Source organism: Acromyrmex echinatior, chromosome 4 (assembly GCF_024713525.1).
Source record: "Acromyrmex echinatior isolate Ae372 chromosome 4, ASM2471352v2, whole genome shotgun sequence".
NCBI classification, from domain to species: Eukaryota; Metazoa; Arthropoda; class Insecta; order Hymenoptera; family Formicidae; genus Acromyrmex; species Acromyrmex echinatior.
The window spans coordinates 4,901,766-4,928,694 of record NC_141855.1 but is presented as its reverse complement, the minus strand read 5'-3'; the positions used below and the strand labels follow the sequence as shown (position 1 = coordinate 4,928,694).

Here is a 26,929-nt window from a genome sequence, read left to right as displayed (position 1 = left end):
GGATTAGAATAATAAGATTGCATTATCTATCATAGTTTTCCGTGAAATTTAACTTGCTAAGGTACTTTAATACTTTATGTTAAATAATTCCAACAATTGTGTTACTTTGAAAGTTTTTTGAGAAGAGATATATCAAAGAATATGTCTCGTATATAAGCATTGTGGAATATCTCGTAGAACAATGTTTTTTCCTTTGTATTTGTAATTTAGTATGATCTAAGTTCAAAGTCTTACCTTTTAACGGCAACCTATTTACCTTCTTTGTATTAAAATAATGCGTTACTGCTAGCAACCTCGTTAAAACGACGTAAATTATTATATCAGTAAATATGCAAGCCAATTAGGTGAGTTGTTTAAGTGGCGGCTGAGGAGTATATAATAATGTCCCGCAGACCTTTGGTAACGAGTTTTCTTTAACGAAATTAATTAGTTACTCAGCACGTCTTTCATCACGAATATCCGCACTTTATTAAGTAGAACGACGTTATTTTTTAATTATGATTAACATCATCATTCGTGATTTGAATATTGTTATTCACTGACATAGAAATATTTTACAGCTGTTTATCAAGACGTCGCGATTGTATCTGCAACAAAGTTATTGTTCTGTCAGTTTTATCTGTATTTTTCTGCATGCTCGCAATTTCTTTCCGATAACCGAAGATGCTTGCATCTTATCTCTTGCGTCTAGACTTCTGCGGTTCTTCATTCGCGACCGATCATCGGAATTTCCAGTCTGACAGATTCGCTATATTCGCGTAGTATACCATACAAATGAGCTTTATTGCGTTTTATTACCTCTACGAGAAGTCGAATATGCGGAATATAAGCAAAAATATCAATTTTTCTCGAACTCAATTTAAAGGCTCGGTTTCTTTTTCTTTTGTTCTCTCTTCATCCTTCTTCATTCTATTTCCTCTGTCTCTCTTCTCTGGCTCGCTCGTAGTATCCTCTGCTATTTGTATTCGTTGCCCACTGTACTTGTATCTAATATAAGAGAACATATTGGATTCCGGGTACGGTGATGTCGTCCAATACCTGTTCTTTATTGGATGTAAGTGCAACGAGCGTAAATAATCTCTTGTGCTCATTTTATTACTCCGCCTACGGTACTGCTTTTACTGCGCATTGTTTGTATGCTTTTATAAGTTAAACAAGATACATGTTCACCGGGACAAGTCTCGCCTATTTAATCGGATTTTATTCTTACCGGTACCTACGCGTTTTGTACATGAGCTCATTTTTTGTGTTGAATTACATCAAATCCCGGATTAGCATTATTATATAATATAAAGTCATCTAAATATAGCTATTTATATTAGCAGAATAAAACGTGAAAAACGTTTGTGCGTTTTTACGAGTAATTAAAGTTCTAATTAATAATCAAAGGATTCAAAAAGAAGAATTTGTATATGCAAGATTGCATATTTTTAAAAAGTAATAAAAATATCTTTCTATCTTTAAGTATTATATTTTTAATATACATGTATGTATAGATATTATACATATTTCTAGTTACAGATAAAAAGCAATTCTTTTTGTTTTGTGTCACACTATCATCTGATCTATATTTAAAAAATGCTTGCATACTTGCAACAGCAAAAATTTGCGTGTGATAATTAAATTCCAATCGTAACATATGGATACCTAATGTCGTATCTGCGAGGTCTAATTTCCATTAGTGAGCCCTAAATGTTATCATTGTAACAGACAAGCATTTTGCTTTTATATCGATTATTGCAGCAAACGTTTTCTGTGTAGCAGATAATTTAGTAGCAAGTAGAATTGCAGCAAATTATATTTAGCTGTGGTAAAGATGATTTTCTTTTACACTGACATATTCGATAACTATGACAACTAACTTCATTCTGCTAAATAAATTGATCTGTAACAGACATGCATACTTTGCTATCACGTCCTTATATTAGTTACAGCAGCAAATTCTTTGTATGTATTAGCAAATTTCATAGCTATAGTAGCTAATGCAATTTTAGCTAATCAAAATTAGCTGTAGCCAGCAACATTTTTTTTTCTGTGTACAAAAAGTTTTGTTTAAATAAAATTTAATTTCTTTAAAAAGTTAAATTATTTTGATTCATTAAAAACGAAAAAAAAATTATGACAGTTAATTATATTTGTAAGATATTTATTCGTATGTGTCGCATTTTTTTCTGTTCATTTAGGAGCGCGTCGCTTATTTTTCTTACATGTCACGAATATTTTATGGTGCGACCATAAATACGGTGCGATATATCGACTGACCGATAGTGTATTAAAGATACGAGTGTATTAAAATTCCCTGGATTGACGTGGCAAAAATATCACATAAAATGGTCATGGATTAATTAAATGCGTTAACTTTTTGTCGCGTTTTTCACTTCTTTATTATCTGCACATATTTGTAACAGTACTTACATATAAAATCCATAAATAAATGCCATAATTTTATTGACGAAAATGTTGTCTTAACAAAGTAATGTTTAATGTATTTCAATTTATTTATCATATAGATAATTGAATAATAAAATCTTATTTTGTGTTTAATTCCGAATGAACTTCATTCTGTTGAAATTTTAATTAAAGAACTATTCTAACTGTAAACATATTTAAAGTTAAATATGAAAAAATAGGAATCGTGTGTGGCCACAATCCAAATAATTATACACAAAATCTGTATATCTTCTTTAAAGAATAAACTAAAATAATTTCAAAACTAAAGTATAAAGACTCGCGATAATTTTTTTATTTGTCCGGATTCGGAGAAAATATTTAATATCGAGGATTACGCTCGTATGAACGAAGTGGTTCCTCGCGCTTTTAATTTTTTTTCTCGCTTTTAGTCCTCGTCGTTTTATCATTGTTAATCTCTCTCGCTCTTCATTCTTTCTTTTTTTCTGTCGCGGTATTGGTAGTCAGTCGAGTGTGTACGTTAGATCATATGAAATTCCGCACCGCTCCGTTTCCGCAGTAATAGAGTATTTCTATACGGCGGAATTTAATTCGGGCCCCCGGAGGCTGAATGGCGGCTGGCGTCTCGGTTGCGTCTCGCGGATGAAAAGTTCGCTACGCCATCATAAATTCGGCCGTGAGGAACGTCGCGTTTATCCGAACAATAGAGGTCGCAAACCCCGGAAAATCAGCACGGCGAAATTTGCGGCTGCGCATAACGGAGTATAATACAATAAATAGATAAAAAAAAATCCCGCCTGTCGTTCATTCCGCATCACAAAAAGTTTCAGTGAAAATGCTTCTTGCTTTAAACTGAAAGGCCGATAACAATATTTTTAAGATCGATTGCTTGAAATTAATAAAAATGATCAAAAATTATTAAAAATTAAAAAGTGTGTATATGTTTTATTAAAATTAGGTAGAATTCAAGATAAAAAAATTGTTACTTTTTGATTTTCTAACAAAAGCAACTAGTATAATGAGAGTAAACGTTTATAGTCTAACAGGCACTGATAAAAGGTTTGATCATAAACGTTTACTCTTAAAGTCGAAAGCAAACATCTTTGAAATCGATCCATTTGGCTAGAACCGACGAACAGACGACTTACGAATTACGAACTATTACAGGCGACATTTGTCCTTTTTGGGGCGAGGGTTGCAAATAAGTCGGGCGAACCGGAACGAAAAATAGAGTCATATTTTTGGGGACAGCTGTGCTGGCGCACCGTCTTCGCGGAGATTCTAATAAGAACCGCATAAAGCTTAGAAATTAATGTCTTCCACCTGTCTCGCTTCCTTCTCGAGCTGGGTTGTCGTGCTGTGGTACCCGATGAAGTTCCTTGCACCTTCTCTCGTTCTTCTTGCCCCTCGGAATGGGTTCTAGACCGACGTAATCGGCCCGCCATTGATTTGTGGTAAAAGAGAATAACGCGCTGGCCGAATCCTCTTTCATGGTATTAAATTCAGTAACACTTTCTTTCCACGAACGATAGCTTTCCCTTTGATCTCACTTTCTGTTTGATTTCTAAATAACTTACATATTTGTAAAATAATATTATTATTAATATTCCTGTTATTTTTTATTATTTATTTATATTTATAAAGATGTAGCGAGATAAATTTATAATTTACACGCTTTGTTTTAATAACCAATTATGTAAAATAAGTGTATTGATATCTGATTTTTGTTAAGATAATTTACGAAAGAATATAAGAAAAATGAGATAATTTAATTGCCGTTATATTTGATATTGACTTTTAAGTATATGTGACTTTACTCTTAAAAACACTGACTTCTCTTTTCGGTCATAATTAAAAAATTTATATAGTATAATTAGTATAATTAGTAGATAAAAGTGTTGCAAATTTTTTATGCAAATGATTAATTTAATCTCATAGCTACGGTGTATATAATGTTAAACAATTATTCTACTATAGTACGTCGTCTCGTATGTAGCTCCGGTTTATGAACTTTTGTAGGCTTTTACTTTGCGCTTTGTCTTCTTTCCCAACTTGTTATCTATAACAAGATAGACTCATAAAGGCAAAGCGCAAAATGCAAGATGGAAAGCTGCAAGGTAGCTTTGCGAAATAATTCACAACTCTGCGCGGCCGCCACCTGGAGTACAATCGCGTTAATTTTGAATCGTTATCTCTTCACAGGTAAATTTCGGACAGCAGCACCTAATATTTATCATTAAAATTGTGAGAACAAAGCGACGAGAGCGAAAACCAGACAATAATATAAAAGCGAAATAACCAAGATGCAGATAAAAATAAAAATAACAGAATGCATTAAATTGTAGATTGGGGAATAGAGAAACGAATCTCTGACACAGAGATGGGTAACCTGCAGCATGTTATTAATGGCATACGAAGATATTCACGCTTAAAGAAGTGCGTTGTTAGAGAAAAATTATAAAAATAAATGACATGAAATAGTAATTGTACACTGAAAAAAAGATTGGTTGCTGCAACAATTTAGATAGTAAAATATGGCATAGCATTTTTAATCTGTGCAACAGCAAATTTTTAATTGCGTTAGCCTATTCGCAATGTCAATATATGATTTCGATAAGCTAATGCAACCAAAAATTGGCTGTTAGTCAATTGAAAAAGCTATGACATATTTAGCCAATTTTTTCTTTCAATGTACTCTATTAAAATCTATATTTTACATTTGCTTTCTTTGGTTACGTCCATTAAGCTGATATTCATTGCTCTGTCATTTTTGTCATGAAGATTTCGAGTATAATTATTGGCTATCAGATAATTTTCTAGAGAATTCTGTTCGATAGCTAATCAAAAACTATAAAAGATAGAATAATGCTTTAAGCGTGAAAACAAAACACATGATGCAATGATTAATATTTTAATGATTAATATTTTAATCTCTGATTAATATTTTAATCTACTTTGGTTTGCAATGGTTTATTTTACAACGAACATAAAACAGAATATAATAAAAGAAATAAACTTTATTAAACAGAAGAAGTCTTTTTCAATGCTATAAAGAAGAAAATACAAATAAGATTACGAGCTTTTCTTTTTGCTTGATTCTACAGTAGAGCTCACCAAAGATTTCGAATCTCTATATAATAAGCACATTAAATAAAAAAATTGATTACTAATTTAACATAGACGACGTTTACACTTTTAATCGGATTTATTATCATCCATGGATTTAAAACTGGCCAATTATAGCTATTCCTCTGAAGAATAGAATGACTGTGATTGACCAATTTCTAATTGCGGATATTATTAAACCCGATTAAGTGTGTAAACGTAGTCAATATATAATTCTCAATCTATTTTGTATTTTTCGTAATTTCTATTTCTATATCTTTTGCTGAATATTTATTTTTTCTTACATAAAAATATTCACTGTAACATACATCCTTTATCTATTTTTATAAAAGCCGAAAGTGTGTTATGTCAAAGTAGTACGCATTGATGTATAAGATTATGCGATATATGTGATACTGATCAGATTGAGGACAGGAAAAAGAGGTGAAAGAAGAAAGAAAGAAGGAAGAGAGATACTAACATGGATCAATAAAAAACGAATGAGTAGGATCGTATGCATTTTTAAGGGCACTAACCTTGTCAATGGTCCTTACTAGGACTTATTGCTTGAACTGCGTATTTTATGGCAGCTTTCGCGTATCTCAAAGGGGCTTTCCGATTTCGCGGCGCCGTTAGGTCAGTGGGTTATGCGCTACAATATCCTCGATGTATTGTCTTTTTGACCTCGTTCTCTCGCGCAATTTACGATCAAACTTTACCGAGTATCCACGAACTTATGTAATTCAATTTAATGTCACAATTTTTATATATGTCGTATCGATGTACTTTGATTTATAAGTTTATTGAACGTATTAGTAACAAATATTATTTTTTGTGTTTTCAGATTCCACATCGAGACATCGGGGGAATTCAACAATCGAAAATGTGAGTCTTTTTACTACTGTTTTCATTTTTTTTTTAACAATTGAATTGAAACAAGGAAGTATGAAAATAGAATATTTATTATTTTTATTTATACTATAATAATTTAAAATAACGTTATATTGTTGATCATAAACTAATTTTATTTAGACATTGACATAATTATTATTGTAAAAATTGTGTCAATAATATAGTATATTTTTTTGTTTTATTCATTTCGTTTGAAATTGTCGAGCGGTCGATGTCAATCAGAAAAGAAGAGAATTTAAAGAGAGAGTTTAAAGAAGAGAATCAGGTGACTTTAAAAAAGAGAAGCGAACGTCTCCATTTGAACGGTATTTAAATGTAATGGGCGCGATGTGTCAAACGGATCGACAGTTTAAGAGCAGATCAGATTCAGATTTATGACACCGCGATGCGAAATGAACTATAAATTTTAATTCGTTCGCGATCGCCCGCTGAAATCGCCGTGCGAATCCGGATCAATTGCAGTTGCCGATGCAACAGTGAATAAACGCGAAACGCGGAATAATTTAAGACGCCGACGTAAATAAAGTTCATCGGAAAATTTTGCGCACGATTTATCGTTATTCGTGATGTATACCGCTCGAGTTAGTGCTGATTTATGGTTTTGTATTTCAATAAATAGATACGCGATGATAAATCAATAATTTTATATCCATCTAGAAAAGACAAGAGAATATGAATAATGACCGTATGGTTAAATTAAATCACTTAAAAATCATTTTAATTACCAGATTATGTGAAAATAATTTAGAGGCTATTGCAAGAGTTAATTATAATTTTCTACGCTTCATACTGCAGCTTTATCAGAGCACGTATTACAATACATAATACTTTATACAAATCTAATGAAATCACAAAATTACAAATTACAGAAATACATTTGCATGAAATTATCTGCATATTTTTTCGCGATGTTTTTATGAAAATTAGTCTCCGCAACGGTGAGCGAATATCAAATTCAATTATGCCGATAAATCCGTCGCATTCCCGACATAATTAGTCGTGCCAGAGTTCTTGTAGTAATTACGGCCGAGTGCACCACTCCGGTTGTTACATTAACCCCGGTGGCACATCGACTGGGAACACGAGGAAACACGCGTAATATCGTGCAGTCGTATCGTAATACTGCGACGAGATATCGATCGTCGCCGTCCACGCGAACGAACGAACAATCGTGATGCGCGAATTTTCTCCGAAATCCGCATCGCACAGGATTTCATCGCAGAAGTGCCCGATATTGCTCGGGATTGCGTGGTCAAATTTAATTACCAGTTTCGTAAATTCGCGCGCCCATCCACCGGCCAATTAATCGGATTTATGGCGAACGGCGAACCTGAAGGTTTTCGACAGGGTTTAGCCTTGTTTCGATATGTATTGCTCTTTTACTCGGAATACGAGAAAATCATCCTTTTGAATATTTTCAAAACAAATCTCTTAAAAGCTAAAAAATTTTACATAGTGAGAAAAATGGTTCGATTCTATCTTCTCTCTTCAACAAGACTTATACGGTTAAACGCATTTTGATTAAGTCAACCAGAATTTCCAGTTATTATGGCAAGACTCGAAATTTTACTAAATTTTAACTAAAACTTTTGGTAAATTATGTTGTGTATGTATGTGTGTGTTTTTTGTGTGTGCGCATATCGTTATGTCATGTATAGTGAAGTGGAACAAAGTAATATGTGACATAGCTCATAAAGAAAACATCTTCTCTTCTTCGCCAATGTAATTTTGAGATAGTAGTTTTAAAGGTTATTGTAATAGAGTAATAAAAAAAAATTTGGATTTTTATAGTTATATTACTTTAAGTATCGCATTTGGATTATGAGTGTATTCTGTTCTGCGCATGATGAATTATTTATTTTTGTTTACATTCAATGACTAACGAGGATAAATAATGCATTATTCGTGGAACGAAATACACCATAATTAACGGAGAAACTATTTAATCAACAAAAAGTTCCGCAAATATAATTGAAAAATTTATATGATTAACGAAAAATTCTGATAAATTTAACGGGAACGCATTTGATCAACAAGAAATTTTGGTATATTTAATGAGAAAAATTATTTAATCAAGAAAAAATTAATCGTATTCATCCGGTAATTTTTACAAGAATTTTGATTTATTTTTTAACAGACATTCTGATTGAATCTAACAGATTTGAAATTAATGCAATCAATCTCTTTTTTTTTTAGTGATATAATTAAATTAATAACTGTTCTTCTATCGAGTTTTTCAGAGATGTCATCTTTGTTGTTTGTTATTGTTCAACTGTTATAGATATTTACAATATATAGATATTTATTAGAAATGTTGTGTACTTTTGTATAGTTATTTATAATGCGCAGGATTTTGGTAGCTATTTTCCTTGCATGACAGGCTTAATGGTAAGAGGAACTTTAGCTGAGAACGTTACTTTAATTTTAAATTGATTCGAAGTTGCTTCTGTGTTGCGTGGAGTTAAATGACTTCCTGAGTGGACAGTAAAGCTTGGTGTCGAGTTAGGTACGGTGCGAGCTTTCACGTCACACACGGAGCTGTCGACTGTGCATGCTATTGATATCGTGAAATATGCTCTCTCCACTTTAAGAAAGTCTTTTTATGATTGGTCAACCAAAGCTAGAATTCAAGAAACAAGAAACTTCAAGAAGAAATTCTTGGAAAATAATACTGAATCTACTCTGGAAATCTACGCTGACCTCGAAGCACGTTACGACTTGTACATCACATCCTTAACTTCAAGAAAACAATTTGAAATAATCTTCCGTGAGCATTGTGCTTAGTACTTATAACTGAGCGCTAATTTTCAATTACAGATAAAAAGACGATATAAACAAAGAACTCGAATATTGCAAAAATTACATTAACTTACTTTAAACATATTAAATATGCCTTCCAACAAGTGACACAAATGATACAATGGATCATTACATTCTTGTTGTTTGCTAATGTTAAACAAAGTTGACATGATTATTGTGTCGCTTCGTGTCGCTTGTTGGAAGGCACACTAATTTACAGAATAAAAAATGCAATATTCTTGCTTTTTAAAATAACTTTTAGTAGCAATAATTTGTATCTAAAATCATTAACGAATCAACTTAATGTTAATTTGCTATATTCAAAATTAATTAATTTTATTTAGTTCGTATTAAGGATGTCCGTATTTTTTTAGGAGAGATAAATCAAAATTTTATAATAATAATATTTCATTGCACATTTTTTACCCATTTATATTCATACATACAAATTTATTACTATTATTTTGAGAATATATAATTATTATATAAATGTATTATATGTATACATCGTTTGGTATTAAAATTTTTATTGCCACGACAAGATAGGTGTAAGTCGAGAAAGAGAAGTTATATTAGAAATGTCGCACAGGAGGAGGGCAAATGTCTCCTCTTGCCCCTTTCTTATCCACCCCTCTAGATGCTCGTAGTTCGTACTAATTAAGAGATAAACTTAATTTTCTCTTTGCAAAATTTTGTTAAGCGTTTTTTAATCTCTTATATTTGAATTAAGATGACAAAGAGGCAAAAATAATTTCGATTATTATAGCGTGTCATAGTTGTTACGTCAGTTCTTTTCAGTGGAGATTGGTGACAAGACGATGTCGTTTGCGTGGAAATAATTGTTAATAGGTTCTGTTGTTAATAAATTGTACGCGAAGACGATGTATTAACGTTGATTCGTAGCAGTAAATCCTTGACGTTTACGCGACGTAAATTTAATAGCTGTTCCCTTTGGCTAAGCATCGTATTTCCTGCATTTTTGATGCTCGTTTACGACTCTTGTTGCTTTTATTTTATTTATTAAAATATTAAAGGACAACGAGACACAATTATTAATTTATTAATTTTTCTTGATTCTTTAAGAAGATAGTCTTCTATTTTCATTAATTAAAAGTATACGTATTAAAATTTAAATTGCTTGCAACAAATTTAAATCTTTTTATTAAACAGAATTATATAATAATTGTATATTATCATAATGATATTCAAGGATTTTATTTTAATATGACATTTTTAAGTTAACTTTGAATGCATAAATATTTTTACAATTGCAATAAATAAAATTAGTAACAATAATTCTAAGACATCTGTATTTTTGTTACGATACGTTCCAATAACTTTTACGAGGCTTCTGTCTAGAGTATCTTCTTTTCTATATGACGTTGCGAATGACGATGTGCGATCGCTAAATTTAATGTCGTGTCGTGTATATAGTGGTTGTCTTTCGACGATGTCTTGTGCCACATCCTTCTCCTCGGATTATTCTCGATACCCATGGTTTTACAGCGCTGTAAAGCCTCTCGTATCTTGGTGTGCTTTATATCAATCTCACAATCATATTTCAAACGCGTGAACAAGGCGCCTCATGCTCACTCATCACGATGTATGAACGGAAATTCGATTCTTCTCTGACGGACTCGATCGGCAATTTATTATATATCTTTGATTTTTCAATTCTTATATTTAAATTCTTATGATTATCTCGATTACTGTTTATTACAAATAGTGTAATACTGTTATCGAGGAATAATTATTAGGTGTTGGAATTAATTCGTAGCGTTTTACAAGTGATGGGAAGTACTTTCATTAATGTATTTTTTAATGCTCATGTGAAATAAATAACATTCTTTCATTAAAAACGCTACGAATTAATTCCAATACCTAATAGATACATTACTTTAAATAAAGGAATAATAACGAAGGATTAAATACGAAGGAAAATATCGAGGAATAATTAATTTTATTAATTATTTCAAAATTATTTCTTTAATGATTTTATATAATTCTACAATAGAGTCGTCGTAAGCGGTAAATCGTAAAAAATTAATCAATCATACTCGATTATTTTTCTTACACTTAACTGTGATTGGCCAATTTTTTACAGCTTACGACCTTATTGTGTAGAACAGACATTATACTTTAGTCAGAATTTAATTATCTATAATTTTTAGTATTTTTTAATATTTGATACTGAAGTTAATTAATATCAGTATGCCTTCTATATTGAAGTTTCCTTTTGTGGTGTAATCATTGAGATTATATTGAAAAACTTTAATTTGATTGTATCGTCTAGTAATCATGTTTTGTGCGTGCGTGTGTGTGTGTGTGTGTGTGTGTGTGTGTGTGTGTGTGTGTGTGTCTCAGGAAATTTTTTGAAATTCTGAATTTAATATTTAAGTGTAACGTAAATCGATTCACGTTCGATCGAATTAGCGCTTTTCTCATTCTCAAGCAACCACAGGTCTTTTTTTTCTGCAATTGAGGAATTCAATATCGGAAGTCTTCCTCTAATTTTTCTTTTTGCTATTGCTCTCTCGACAGCATTGCGTATCGTCCATTTTTCGGTTCAGAACACGTTCGACCCCTACGTTTGTTGGTTCATAATTTCTGAAAAGTTCATAACTTCCAAGAAGGCGGCAACGCGGTAAACGTCAGCACGCGAACTTCGCGTCGTTAATATAAGGTAGACGTGCGTTTATGATCGCCACCAACTCGGGCGTCTCGTCTCATCCGGTAGACGACGCTCAATCTCACTGTAATTTCGCGGTATGACTTCATCCGCTTTCTAAAGATATCACGAGATGAGACTCACAGATTTGTCTTGCACTTTTTCTATTTTTTTTTATCTTTTTATACTTATCTCTTTTTATTAGACTATATATATAAATTTTCGGGATTATAATTTACGTGCACGGTACATTGATAATAATTTACTTTACGCAAAAGTTCACCAATCAAAGATATTGAAAAGCAAAGAAAGTTGATCAAAACTAGCTTGAAAAGGATATCTCTATACATATTTTTATTCTTTATTACAGCAATCTAGAAAGTTAAATGATGAGAATCGGACTTTTTAACAAGTTGAATATTACGAAAACAATTCGAGGAGAATTTTTAATTACATGTAAGCCAACTTACGTAATTATTCAGAATCTTCGCTTATTCCTGCTACTAAATTTATAACAAAGAAATAATTCATTTTCATACTTTAACTTATCAAATGTTAAAATATTTTAATTGTAGAGTTACGCTTGTTTTAATTTAATGTACAATTTATTTGTTGGATATTTAAAATATTTGGTCGTTTGTTCATGAAAGAAGTGTGTTTAAAAGATTATAAATTTTAAATAGACATCTAATTATATATAATGGCTTTTCTCATGATGTAAAAAGGAAGAAGCCTGTCGTTTTACACTGTCAGACTTAATTCAGAAATTAATAAATTAATAAGTTTCCTTTCTTGCATCTCGGTTTGTGATTTTATTCTCGTCAGTTTGTAATCTTCATTGCATATTATATGCTTGTTTATAGGATAGCATTGCAATCTGTGAGAAAGATCTTTTTACTCTCTCTCAATAAGATAATCATATCATAGGATAAATGTAACAATCATCTTATTTTACTGCAAATAAGTTATTCTGTTACTTGCGGATTATCTCGTCACATTTATTACAGTTAGTAAATGCAAATTAGTAAATCCAAGGTATTATTATTCGCATGTATAACACTTTACTTTTTTTCACTTTTAGCATTTATTACTTTTTGTTACTTGAGAATTTTAATAAAACGAGTACATATAATGAGGACATGAGCATATCTTATGAGATATATTTCTGCACTTCTTTAATAAGCATAAATGCGTTGTATTACTAGTAATTCTCTGTCCTTTTACTTAACAGGACACGTCCGTACATGTATTGACCTTTACTTGTTAATTTTCCACACGCTTTTAAATATCTGCATGCATAGAATTTTAATGAGAAAACTTATTAAATGTTAGAGAATTTTACTATTAACTGTTTGTACGTGATTATGCCTTGAAACATGTAATGTGAGAGGAAAACGCAATGAATATCATCGCCAAAATTTTATCGAGGGATACTATCGGGAAATTTCCACATAAAAATATACCGCTATAAATTTTCCTAACCAGCCGCAGGTGATCGTTGACTTTTACTTTACGATTGTCGTAATAAAAATGTCTTTGTCAGAAGGATTGTCGGTTACTTGTTTCTTCTCTCTTTCTTTCCTTCTCCCCCTTCTCTATCTTTTTCTCCCCTTATCTTTTTCTCCCCCTATCTTTTTCTCCCCCTCCCCTCTCTTTCTCCGTACCTGTCACGCTTTTCGGCGCGCTTTTATTGTCTTAACGGTTTTTTTATGCCATGCACAGCGGTGTATGCAAAACGCATATAATAAAAAGAGGCAAAATATTCGAACGGCAGCTGATGCTTGCAGTCGTAGACCAGACGTTGTTTTACTGCGTACTTCAGATCGATCGGAATAGAATTCTTTAAAACTTCAACGTTAGCGTCATAGTCTTTCAATTAAAGATTTCAATCAAAATTTAGAACGTAATGTCTATGTCTACATCGAAATCTAATAGGAAATATATTTTATATCTTAAATAATGAAGAGTATTTTAGCGTAGATTTCCTTTCAAAAGAAATTTATATTATTTTGTAGGGAAATATTATGTTTAAAAAAATATTATTCTTCTCTGGATGGTTTATAAAAAAAAAGAGAATAGAGTAAAATACTTTTATGAAATAATAAATATATAGATACATTATATGAGAGATTGGCATTACCGATGTGAAAATAGTTATGTCTTTCGTAATGGAGTTGTGAACTTAATGACTTAATAATGAATTTAATATGCTTTATATTCTTATACTACATATATATTTTTTATATTTTTTGTGCATCTCATGATTCTTCAAACAAGAAACGTTAAAGAAATGCTGTTTAATTACATTGAAAAAAAAAATAACGACTGCTTTTCTGCGTGCGATGGACGTGGTATTGTTTTAACGACAGCAACGTCTAGAGGACTCCCTAACGAGAGACTTTATATGTCCTGGAAAATCTTCGTCCGCGACGGATCACTCGCGAATAAAAGTACGAATCTCGCGATAGTAGAGACGTGCGTCTAAGCTCGTAAAAAGCAACATCGTGTATTCGCGATTGCATATCTGTGCGCGACATTTCGCGCCGCGCCATCGTATTTCGTTACAAAATAACTTCCCGTTTCGTGTAGAGAGTGATAATCATAAAATCCAAACACCTAAATTTTTTTCTTAAAAGTGTGAAATACTCATTCCGAAAGAACAACAGAAATATGGAAACGTTGGAAGAAGAGCAAATAAAGATTTGTAAGTGTTCAAGATACATAAGTAACAATAAAGAGTGCAAATGTGCAACACAGAATATGGATAGATTTAAATTTAAATGTGATTTTGAAGATAATGTTTCCTTGATATATTAGACAAGTAAAAAAGTTGCATTTAGAATGCAATTCTTTCCTCTTTTCTGAACATTAAACTTAAAGAGTTGGAGAATCAATACAAATATTTTCATCATTTGTGAATTATATATATTATGCACTAAAGTTTAAATCTGAAAATAGCAGATAGTGCATAATACATACACAAAAAATGACAAAATATTTGAGAAAGATATATAAATTGTTGCTGTATGTAACAACTATATAGCATATTGTACATTTTGCTTTCAACGTTTCTAAACTTTCAATTAAACAAATGAAATTTTTTATGCAGATGTAAGAAGTGAAATGAGTAATACATCGTAGGATTATTCTGACCTGTAATTTTTATATAAGGAAATATAAAAGTAAATAAAACCAGGCAAGATACAAATATAAAAATACAAATATATATATTTATATTTTTGTATTTGTGTCTTATTTATATATGTATAAATACTTAAGATGCGTTCGGTTTTCACGCTCACACACACGCTGTATCAGTTAATTCTTATTATCTATCAAATATTAAACGAGGATAAATGATAGCGCTGTGAAACGTCCACAAAACGAATCGCACCTTAAGTATTAATATATTTATTTGTATTCATATCTTCCTTGTTTCTGTTTATTTTTATTCCCAAAAAAGGTGAAAGAGGACCATTATATATATGAAATAGATAAAGGTGGAAATTCGCTGAACGAATCGCCGACGAAACGATAGCCGCGCAAAATAAAGCCGCGTACATAGAGAGGCGCATCCTCCTCCATTTCAGAGGATTAGAACGTGGCGTTGCATTGTCGCCATGAATATCTCTCCCGGTCTTTTTTTCCCAGGCTACGACTTCATAAACGTTCTCATAAATTTCCGTCGACTGCCACGTCTATACCTGTGTGCACGCGCGCGTTCGGTATCGCCGCCGTAAAACCCGCCGGACTATTTTCCTGAGGGCGGTTATGCGTTATCCGGCAGATTGTCTGCAACGGACGCGGGCAACGAATAAAAATGCATCGCCTACCGATATCGAAAAATCGTTAGGAGGAATAACCGCGGAGATATACGCGGGGATATCCCGGCGCGTGTAAGCGTACGCCCGCGCGCTCTCGATATGCTTTCCGCCATCGTTTCAATTATTCTTCGTTATTGTCCCGTTCCGCAAAACCATGGTCGCTTTGCGAATTCATGGAAATAAACGCTACCGAGATATATGGGCTTTAATATGCCAATCTAAGACGTTTATTATCATTCTATTAAAATTATTTATGTTGGAAAACCCTCGATTCATAATAAAAAAATATAAATGTGTATAAATGTGGGTATCAACAGTCAAAGTGGAATTACAAATAGCAAAAATTGTTCTGAAATATTATAATACATCTTATAATCGTCATAAATACGTTGAATAAATTAAAAATACAATTAGTCTTTTTTATCAGATTAAGAATATTTAAATATTTTTTGTTTTTAAATAATTATATGATATAATAACACAGACTATTTAAAATACAAGCTTATTGCTTCGGTATATGTATGGCGCTTTAGCCATAATACTTTTTCATCGACGCTATAATTGAACTAGTAAAGCAATTTAAAGCACAACGATGATTCTCTTATTCGTTCGACCATATGATCGATTTGTGACGCATCTCTTCCTTTTGCGATAGTAATAATAATAGTGATGCGACGTCGCTCATGCGACGCTTCACGCCGACTGTCACGTTGAATTTAGCGTCAACTTCGTCACGGCAAACTCGTTACACGATTTAAGGATTTACAGCCGCCAGACTCGAATCAGGAGCTCTGGTCGACGATGAATCGGGCGGACTATACCGGCGCAAACTCTTGCCCTTCGTTTACGCGTCTACCCCTGATGTTAATAGTCTCGCGACGGATAAGCCGTTTTTGAAATGACGTTCGAACAGAATAATACATAGAGGGTCACTTTTCGCTCTCGCGATCCCTCAACCAGTCCCTTTCCTCGAGTCCTTTCCTTTTCGGCGAACTGAAGGATCCTCCACCGGGTCGGCTTCTACCCTCGAAATGCGTGAGACACTCCTCTTTTATGGCGGATGTTTTCGGCAACTCTCTCGTGTACTGGCTATCTTGGAAACATGCACAGGTTAACGTATATAAAGGGAGATTTGTTTTACTGAAAATGCGAACAGCACTCATGCTCTTAAATTGAAGTAATTCTCTGCAAAGATTGTATCTATTTGTCATTAATTGTTGCAATAAAATTGTCGCGATTGATTCGACAATTTCTCGAGATAAGAAAATAAGCGGATGTGTTTCTCCGACGTAATTATGCAGTAAAACTTCTTGTGTATTCCTATTGTTACGCGAAATATGGAATATTCGTTTTATGAATGTCATTTGAAATCGTATCGTTGCAACATATTGTTTAGATTTGTATAAGGAATAGCAAATATTTACATTTAATTTGACTTAATCTTTAAATTAAAATTTGTATAGCTATATTTATGACTTAGTTTTCAAACAAATCAAAATCATGTATAATTAGGAAAAATAATACAATATTAGATACTCTGTCCAGAGAATTGTCGCAGAGATTTATTTCACATTTGTTCGCTTATTTTTTTTTGTACTAATTCTTTAATAATTACTTAATACATTTATATAATTTAGGGTTGAAAGAAAAATGATTGAAATATCTTTCTTTATTCTCTTTTTCAAGAATTTTAATAACGTGTATTTGTTTTGTATGTATAACATGTATAGTGCAGAATTTCGCGTAATTCTCTTTAATTTTCTCACTCGTACAAATTCGGGATCAACAAAATTAGGTTAGATAACTAACAAACGCCGATTTTGCGCATACAAAACGCGCCTCGTTAGTTTTAGTCCCCGCGAGTGATACGTACTATCTCGTTACGTTTTGATCAATCATACTCTTTGCAGATAATGACGTTGTCCGGTAGAGGTAACAAAGGGGAAACCGCATAAAAGGCATCAAATTACTAGCGTGTACGATCTCGTAATGACACAAGAACACGCGGCAAAACATCCGAATTATTTCGCAATACATAGTCAAAGTTTCCATTGTTTCCAAATTGAATTTTATCTTTATCTATTAATCTTATAATAGATAATTCTTGTTCGAAAAGATGGGTAATATATGTTTTATATAAAATAATCGTGCAGCATTGTATTATTCTTGCAATATATATGTATATATTTTATTTATTGAATCGGAAGTTAATTATCACCGGATAATACGAAAAATTTATTTTAATTTCTATGTAAATGAAGAAATATTAAAGTAAGGGTATAGATAATGAAAAAATAGTAGGACTGAAACTGAATGAACGAGTTAACCTTCCTTCGAAAATTCAATTTTTCTTGCTTCAGAGGACAGCAGAGTTATTTTTTTACTTCCATAATTATCTTCCTAAAAGAATACAAAAGAATATGAGCTTTACTCATCAAAATGCAAGGCAGAATATTTTAAATGAGCTGAAAACAATAAAGGGCTGTATCATCAAGAGCTCAGCTAAATGAAACTTATAATATCTTTTACGCATGAAAATATTAATTTTGCTAAAAATTTAAATTTTATAGAAATGAAACGTAAATAATTAAGAATTGCTTGTTAATAACACATAATATTACTATAAAATTTTTATTTTAATAATCAAATTTATGTTTATTTTTAATGAAGAAATATGGTGGTACAAATGATTTGCGTGATCAGAATTTAGAAATAACATGCATAATTTAATATGTTTGTTTTAATTATTACTTTTGATGTTCATAATGAGACGATAGGAACAATTGAAAGCTCTCTGCTTTTATATCTGCATAAATTATCAATATTAATTTGTTAAAATTTCCAATCGCGCGCGCGTTATCTCTGACGGGCGTATTAATTCTGCCGATATTCGAACGATGGATATCTCTCACTACACGTCATTGCGTTTGACGTCGCGGCTTGTCAATTCGTTAGTCTCTTCCCCTTTGGACAAACGTGTCTTCGTTATAATTATTAATTATGATAAATACTCATTTTCTCATTACTACAAAATTCCCCGAAGCGTTGTCAATCAACGCTTACATATACATACAAGCACCATCGAACGTTACATAGAAGTAACACGAAATATATTCGCATAAAAATTTATTTGATTGGAACGCGAAAGATCGACGTATTGCAACGTCCGAAAAATCAATTATCTTTTGCTAGTAATATAATAATCGAACAAATTTTACTGACATATTGAGAGAGAGAGAGAGGGGGGGGGGAGAAGGAGATTGACACACAATGCGTGATATGTAGATCGAAGATTTATGAATTACGTTGAGATAAATTATAATAATTATAAGAAATAATATTTCTATCATACATATAATTAAAATATACAGAAATGAAATTATAACATTCGAACAATTAATATTTTCTATAACAATATTGAAGGTAATATTAATTGCAATTTTTGCAATATGCATAGCATAGCAGATAGGAGGTTAAAAATTTATATGTAACAAAAATGTTTAACCTACTATAATTATAAAGATTTTACGATATATTGTTAAATATTCTGTACTCTTAATAAGCTATGAAAATTCGAAATTTGCATTATGTAGGTATCAGGTGTATTGTTGCGTCCGAGCGCTTCCTTTAAAATTACCATGTAAAAGCGTGGAATTCTCGGTATATGCATGTTGGCACTTGAGCCGCGACTCCATCGTGAAATCTGTCGATAACATTCGTGCTTGGCTTACTTCCAGCCTCGGGAACAGAGGGAAAACGACGAAGAGCGCGTAAAAAGCGGTGCAAAGAGCGTCGCGAGTGCGATCGGGACTTCCGGTGACTTTAATTAGCGGTTTCCAATTCGTTAACGGCGCGATACGTGAGCGGAATTTTTCGCCTGTCGAAAAAATTAGCATTTTGTCCAGCGTTCTCTTTCAACTAATTTGGCCAAGACGCGCCCCTTGATAGCACACCCCTTGGTAATTGAAAAAAGACCTTAATAGTTTTTAGTGGAGTTAACGTTGGAATTTTAAATTTTTAGATGCAGAAAATTGGATTGATAATAAACCGATTTACATTCACGAAGATACATTTCTCGCAATGATCAGCAAATTTTTTACATAAAAATAAAAGTATCGTGTTCGTGTATAAAGGATTATATATTACGCTAGCTGGTTTGAAAAATAGTTTTGGATATTGAAAGAACATATTTGGATTATTCAACAAATAAAAATATACTTTTAATAGTATTGAAAATAGTATAGAAAATAGAAGAAAGAGAGAAAATGTATAGCAAATCTATAATGTACGTCTTTAAAGAATTAACATGAAAGTGAGAAAGAAAAAAGAGGAAGAGAGAGGAATAAGGTGTGGATTCTATACTCATTTCTGAGAAATGAAAAATAATCCACAGTGATATGACTCAGCGGGAGTCGATTTTTTTGTTTCTCTAATTTCGGAGAGTTATACGCTTCTGACCGCGTGTAATCGAATAACATAGAATTGCACGAAACTTATACTTCTGCGAATGGAATTGCGGAATATAATCGCGGAGCTGGTCGAGTTGCTTTCGGGAAAGTTACATGAACGATCTATACCTTCCCCTCATTTTTCTATTTAAACTAAATTCCAGTTCTCCGTGTTTAATCAACTATTTTATTCGTTACTTTTTTTTACTCTGTTGTATAATTTACGTTATAATGTGCATATTTCTATTTTTAATATTACGTATTTATACAAAATCCAAATTATTTAAAGCTTGCTCTTAGTGCATTAATGTAAAATAATTATTTGTATTATTTTTTAATCATAATGTATAAATTGTTTTGAACCATGGAAGAGATAACGGAAGTACACGAAATTATCTCAATAATGATGGTAATAAAATTATTAATAATATATTTTTATCTTCACTGATTTGTTTTTACACATTAATTTTACTAATATTTTAATTTTCTACTTTTTTTAATAATAGAATTATATTTAAATTATTATAAATTTCCTTTGAACAATTTATGTATACATCTATGATTTATATATAGAACACTTGACACTTCCGACTTTCTTTTAAGTTTTAATAACATTTTTAAGAGCCGACCTTAATAACTCGTTTGATGAAATATTTCTAGAAAGACAGACATCTAGAAAGATGATTAGTATCAAATTCGTCGTAAACTGCGCAGCGAGAAGCCTTAAAAATAAGTTGCACGTCTTCGTTAAGAACAGATTTTGCTATGGAACTAATGCGGGAAAGCAGAAAGAGGAAAATGCGTTAAAGCGTGTAATGAAGACAAAAGCTTGGTCGTAAGATCGTCAGTGAATTTTTTAGGGTCAACTCGTCAAAATTAATTACACTGTCGTCTTTAAGGAGCGTTGAAAAGTTCTTCTGCAAAAGATATTTCTCTTCTCTCTCTTTCTCTTTCTCGCGGAAAAAGAACTTTATTATGCCGAGCCGAGTTTAAAAGTCAAAAGCCCTTTACTCGGTTTCATAACGATTTACTTTAATTAAAGTATCTTTAAAACGATTACGAGGAAACTGCTTCCTGGAAGATATTCGATCCTATACACTGGCATCGAGTTTAGTCGTTTTATAATTTTAAGTTACAATCATTTTATTCTCTCAATTAAAAGTAATATTACTTCTGACTGTTTCTATTTTAAAAATAAGTAAATAACAGTTTGTCTTTAAGACGGCAGGACTATTTCGATGCCGGAATAATGCTGCATAAAAAAGCGATTTTACTTTGTAAAATCTCTCTAATTTCCTTGATATTTAATTAATTGGAAGATCCGAAGATCGAATGCATTCCATCCTTGAATTTATAGTTGGTGTCCTTGGATGCAACTCGTCATTGCAGCTGCACGAAGCCTTAAAGATTAGCATCCTAATAATATATTCTGATAATGTCGAGAGACGACACTTATAATTACCTACATCTCGAAACACATTACAGTCTCACTAGTTGCATTCGCTCGTCTCTCATCGAGCTCAATTCTATACTGAGGCATCCAGTTAAATATTTTTCTCAAGGTTTACTGGGTGCAAGGAAATTGTATATATTCTTCAGCAGTTTTCATTTATTTTTATCTTCATACAAATTAAAAATCGTGCACGCGCATGTCTTCATTTGGCGCGAAATGATACTTCGTCGCTTGTCATCAATTCCACAAGTCTCGACCGGTTGTTTCACATTCCAAGGAGCGAAATTGCATCGCAGATTTTACTGTGGAGCTCTCGAGCTTCCGCATATGAACTGTGATTTTTAGCATCGAGTTGTAATGAGTTGCTGCGACTTCAGCTTGTACATTTGCATCGCTTTATATTATTTTGTATTCTAGAAAATACTAGAGTTTAATTAGTATTAAAATTAGTTGGATTTTATTAGAATGATGATTTACATTAATAATAAATTACTGCGAGCTCATGCATGAGTTAATAGTTTGATATTTTTTAATTTTTTCTAATTGCTTTTACAGAAGAACTCAAAAATTTGTTAATGTAATTTTATATTCATTAAAGAATTTGTTAATTAAAATTATAAATATTACAAATAAATATTACAAAATATGAATAAAAAAGGGACTAATAATAAGGGGAATGTATATTCAGAAATTAAATTATTTTGTTCACATGTAGATATTGGATGCGCTTTTAAGAATTCAATGTTTCACGGAAGTTAAGAGAGTGAAAAAAAGTCGGGGGAAAAATGAAGGCAATTTGAAAGCGTGGCCCAGAAGAATGGAAATAAGAAAAAAAGAGAAGAGCGGATTCATGCCTTACACTTGCGTTTTACAGGGTCACGTATTCGGCCGGAACTTCGCTCCTTAGGTCTAATTATTACTCAGTTTTAATTGCAGTCGACCGCGCGCGTGTTGCACATAAGCGGCCCGACAACCCGTTTGTTTCTCTTTTGATATCGCGAGAAGAAAGAGATAGAGGAGGATGGGAGAAATTTATAGAAAAAGAGAAAAAAGTGATAGTAAATCCTCGCGCGCGCGCGCGCTCACGCTCGCGTGTGTTAAATTGAATTAATTTCGCCCTCTCATTCCGCCGGTCGTTACTCGAGACGAGATAATTAATTGCCGGTTCGCATGGCAGCCAATAAATAAATCTTTTTAAAGCGGAAACTCGCGTGCGACCCAATAATGTCCAATGTTTCGTAGGCGAGTTTCCTCTATTACCATTTATTAATTGTAATATATATTGTGATTAATAACAAAATAATAGTAAATTAATTGATATATATAGCTCCCTTAATTTTTCTCAAAGGAAGCTAAAGTTAATAATAACTGATTAAAAAATTAAAAATAAATCACACAAAGTGTTACAAAATGTAGTAATATTTATATTTAATATTTTGCGAATAAATTTTATTTTGAAGTTTAAAAATATTTTTAAAATTGATATCCAAAGTTTTGTTCTTATTGAGTACTTTGAAAAATGAGTGGCAACGGATACTTCAATTTTAGAATTGTCAATGAAATAGTTGCTAGAACTATTTCATTTTTTCTCAGTGTGGGTAAATTTATCTTTAGATAAATATAAATGGTATTAATAATATTCTTTAATAATATTCTTTAATAAAGTTAAATCATATCATGATTACGGTCATATCTGCTCATTATCATTTATATACGGATAAAAACTTCCGCTGACGGAACTTTGAAAGAATGAGGAAATGGCTGTCGCGGATTACAATAGGTTTTTGCGAAAGAAGGAATAGATAGAAAGAAAGGCAAAGGGACCGTATATCACTGATTCAACTAATGAGCCTGGGAGTTCATTGAGTTCTCGCAAGAAGAGAGGGAACGTGATGGCTGGGTCATCAAACGGATACCCAAAAGTATCGTTGAAATCAAGCGGCGGTTCGATTAAGGCGATGAGAAAAAAGGAGAGTTCCAGTTGGCTCGAAACGGAAGAGAGAAGAAACGGGTGATGAGAAGGGCAGAAGGGCACAAAAGAAGAATTTTGCATGTCTGATTACTTAGAGCGCGGAAAAGACCTTTGTAACTTCCAGGACGTTACTTCCTCGAAGAATCATTCGATATCCCGGCGTGACGATCTTTTATTGAAGAATCAAGATCTTCATTGCGATATCGCGAATAAATGTAACAAAGACGGAAATGATCTTTACTTTTATGGAGATGGATAACTTTGTAAATATTGGAAATATCGATATTATAAACTGTTTTTCAATTGGGTTTCGCATTAACGGGTAAAAGCATTTACGAGACCCTTATTCTTTTAGTCTACTACTATTGTCTGCATAGAAAGTATACACAGAAAGAATACTTTTGCTGAGAAGTATTTAAAAAATTTACCTAACCTCGTTTCATTTTGGTCAGTTTTTCTCACATAGTTATTTTTAGTCAAAGAGATTGTATTCACAAACTTTGCCAGATAATGATTAATTAATTGTAGCAAAAATTTTCTAAGATATATCATTTTCTATGAATATAGAGGTATCGCGATTAATAATGCCAAAGACGTGTCAGACAACAAAATAAGCGATAAAATTTATTCATCAACTTTTTCTTAAAAGTCGTTGTAAATAATGTATACAATGCTTTTAGTGTAAATTATTTAACGCAACAAATTAATATTATATCAACAATCTATAATCAAAACAAGAGATTTTTCTATCATGAATTGATTGAGTTATAAATTGTTGAGTTTTGACAATCAGTCTCAGACAATCAGCCCCAGTATCCTCTATTTCTTTTTATAGCATTGTTATAAATGCTTAAGTTGTGCATAATTATTTTGATATCCCAATAAAATTATTTTCAGATTTGTTTCTAGTTGAACTTTAGATACTCCAGCGAAACTGTTTTTTTTTTTTTGTAAACCTATTGGGTTAAATAACTATATTAATTTACAGGATTGCATTCTGAGTTGCAGCACTATTGTACGATTTCCGATCAACAAGCCAGCAACATAGTGTTGACGTAGATTTACAAGTCAGCGAAATATGCGGAAGTTACATGTCCGACGATAAGGCTCTATGTCTGTCCATTCGCTCACCAGCTCACCAGCTCACCAGCTCACCGTTAATCATTTTCTCGCTTCCTTCTCTTTCCGAATCTTCCCGAGCTTCGGCTCGGAGGTAACTGAAAACTGGCTACTAAGATTGTCATATTGCTCCCGCGATCTCGCATCTGAAATTCAAATGGCCGACGCGAGCCATGACTTTCAAATCTATCGATTAGCGTGGATAGCACTGCGGCGAGATACAAATTCGTCCCGAGATGCTGGCGCATATTTATGCGTCCGACAAGCATGGCTGCGTGATGAATAATAGAGCAAAGAGATCTGTCTAATCCAATGCTGCTCGTTTTAATTTCTTACCTGTTTCACCGCCCACCAGGAGTATGCGCTTTACACAGTTTTGCACGGCATAGTAAGTGAGGAAATGAGCAGAAATTTATTTGCATCGGTAAGAAGAACAGAAAATTTCGATTAAGTGCAAACAGAATTGATGAAAACTTAAAAATTCTAGAACGTTAGTATCGCCGTACAATTCGCACATTTCCCGAAGTAACTCTATTCTGCGTTTTACGATCGAAATAAAATTTCACGAGGAGAATATATGCCACGAAGAAACATGATTACATTAGCATTCAATGTTGTGTTGCGATGATCTACACTTTTTGTTGGAAGATAAAGCGTTGGCAGCGCAAGAAGAACTCGCGAAATAATAATACTAATAAAGTATAATTCGACAATATAATGATAATATATATAAACAGCAATTACGGCTAATTTATGCTGTGATATTGGGGTGCCCCGTTTCAGCGAGAAGATAAAAACCGTGAGGATCGGTTGGAAGAATTCGGCCTCGCTAATCAACATTATCGAAGGGTTTAATCATCGGGTTGATATTTAAACATGCATTATTGCTTGATATGTTGTCGTATATTTTCTTGCTGAGTGCATCATTTAACACCTCGATTAGGGAAGAGATTACACAGCACTTTCAAAACGGAGAATACGAGAATCCTCTTAACCGCGATTAACGAACCGTTAAAGCACTTTGAAGATGAGGCCGCTAAATCATTAATTAAATTTGGATTATTAATAAGCGATTTAGGTAACAAATTTTTTCGAAAAAAGAATCCGAAGAAACAAAATGTTATCCTTGCGAAGTAATAATATTTCCGCAGAGATCTTCACGTTGGATATAATTTACGCGCAGTGTATAAAACTTTTTCGAAGAAAAATGCGCGCCAGTATTGCACTTTCGCAGTCGTCGTCGTAATAATTTCTACGAACTTTGGCCCATTAATAAGGATAATTTTTGCAGGATGTAATTCTTTTTACATTTTCCCTGACATTCCCTTTTTCTCTTTCGCATTTATTTTTCTCATTCATTCATTCATTTATCTTCCCATCTCAACGTGCACGACATAGTCGTAATCTTGGACAGTAGATTAATCTCTTTACCACTATTAATATTTCATTTATCTATTGTATATACCTTCTGCTATAAGCATGATTCTACATTGCATCAAACTGCGACAGTGTGTTACATTGTTTGCAAACGCTTTATATAGAAATACTTAGTGTGATATTACAGATAAATGTTCTGTAATATTATTTTTCTTCGGCAGTATTATTTTTTGCTAGAAAAGGAAAGTGATGTATAAAAGCAGTTTTCTTAAAGTCCAAAATTTAGCTGAATACAAATTTGAAAATTTTATTTGCACCAGCAAAATAATTATGTAAGTATTGGTTGCTAAAATGTTAAAACAGCAGCGTCATAAATGTTTAAGCGTTTCACATAATTATTTTGATGGTTCATCAAAATTATTTTCAAATTTGTATCTAGCTATATTTTTAGGTACTTTAACAAAACTATTCGCGTATATAAAAAGAGATTTAAAAAATTCTACATTCTACAACCACGAATTGTTAGGACACATCTCAAAGATGAAAAAATGTTACAACTAAGCAAAAAAAATATACGCGGATTCAAAGAAGAAGAGATGAGACCACTTTTCTCGAGAGGGTTAACGTCGCGAGCTGTGCGATAATATTTACTCGTCGCCGCGTTCCGCACGCATTAGTGTTCGCGTGTGCGCGTTTTTTCGCCCACGTTGAGCGCAATCAAGAAGTGATATGAGCAGGTACGTACCTACCGCGATACGTGTCCACCGCTTTTTCGTCGGCCACGGTCGATAGTTTTAGCTCAGCGAAGGCGAAAAGGTCCAGGGAGCGAGGGAGATGAGAAAA

General features: G+C 32.6%; 1 protein-coding gene across 1 annotated transcript in view; it reads left to right on the top strand.

Moving 5' to 3' along the window:
- The window catches only part of LOC105153230 (uncharacterized), a 340,152-nt gene that overhangs the window by 121,196 nt on the left and 192,027 nt on the right, over positions 1-26,929 (top strand). Inside the window, exon 5 of the mRNA XM_087405144.1 lies at positions 6,359-6,399. Within this exon, the coding sequence (XP_087261270.1) occupies positions 6,359-6,399 (41 nt within the window). The remainder of the gene's footprint in view (positions 1-6,358; positions 6,400-26,929) is intronic.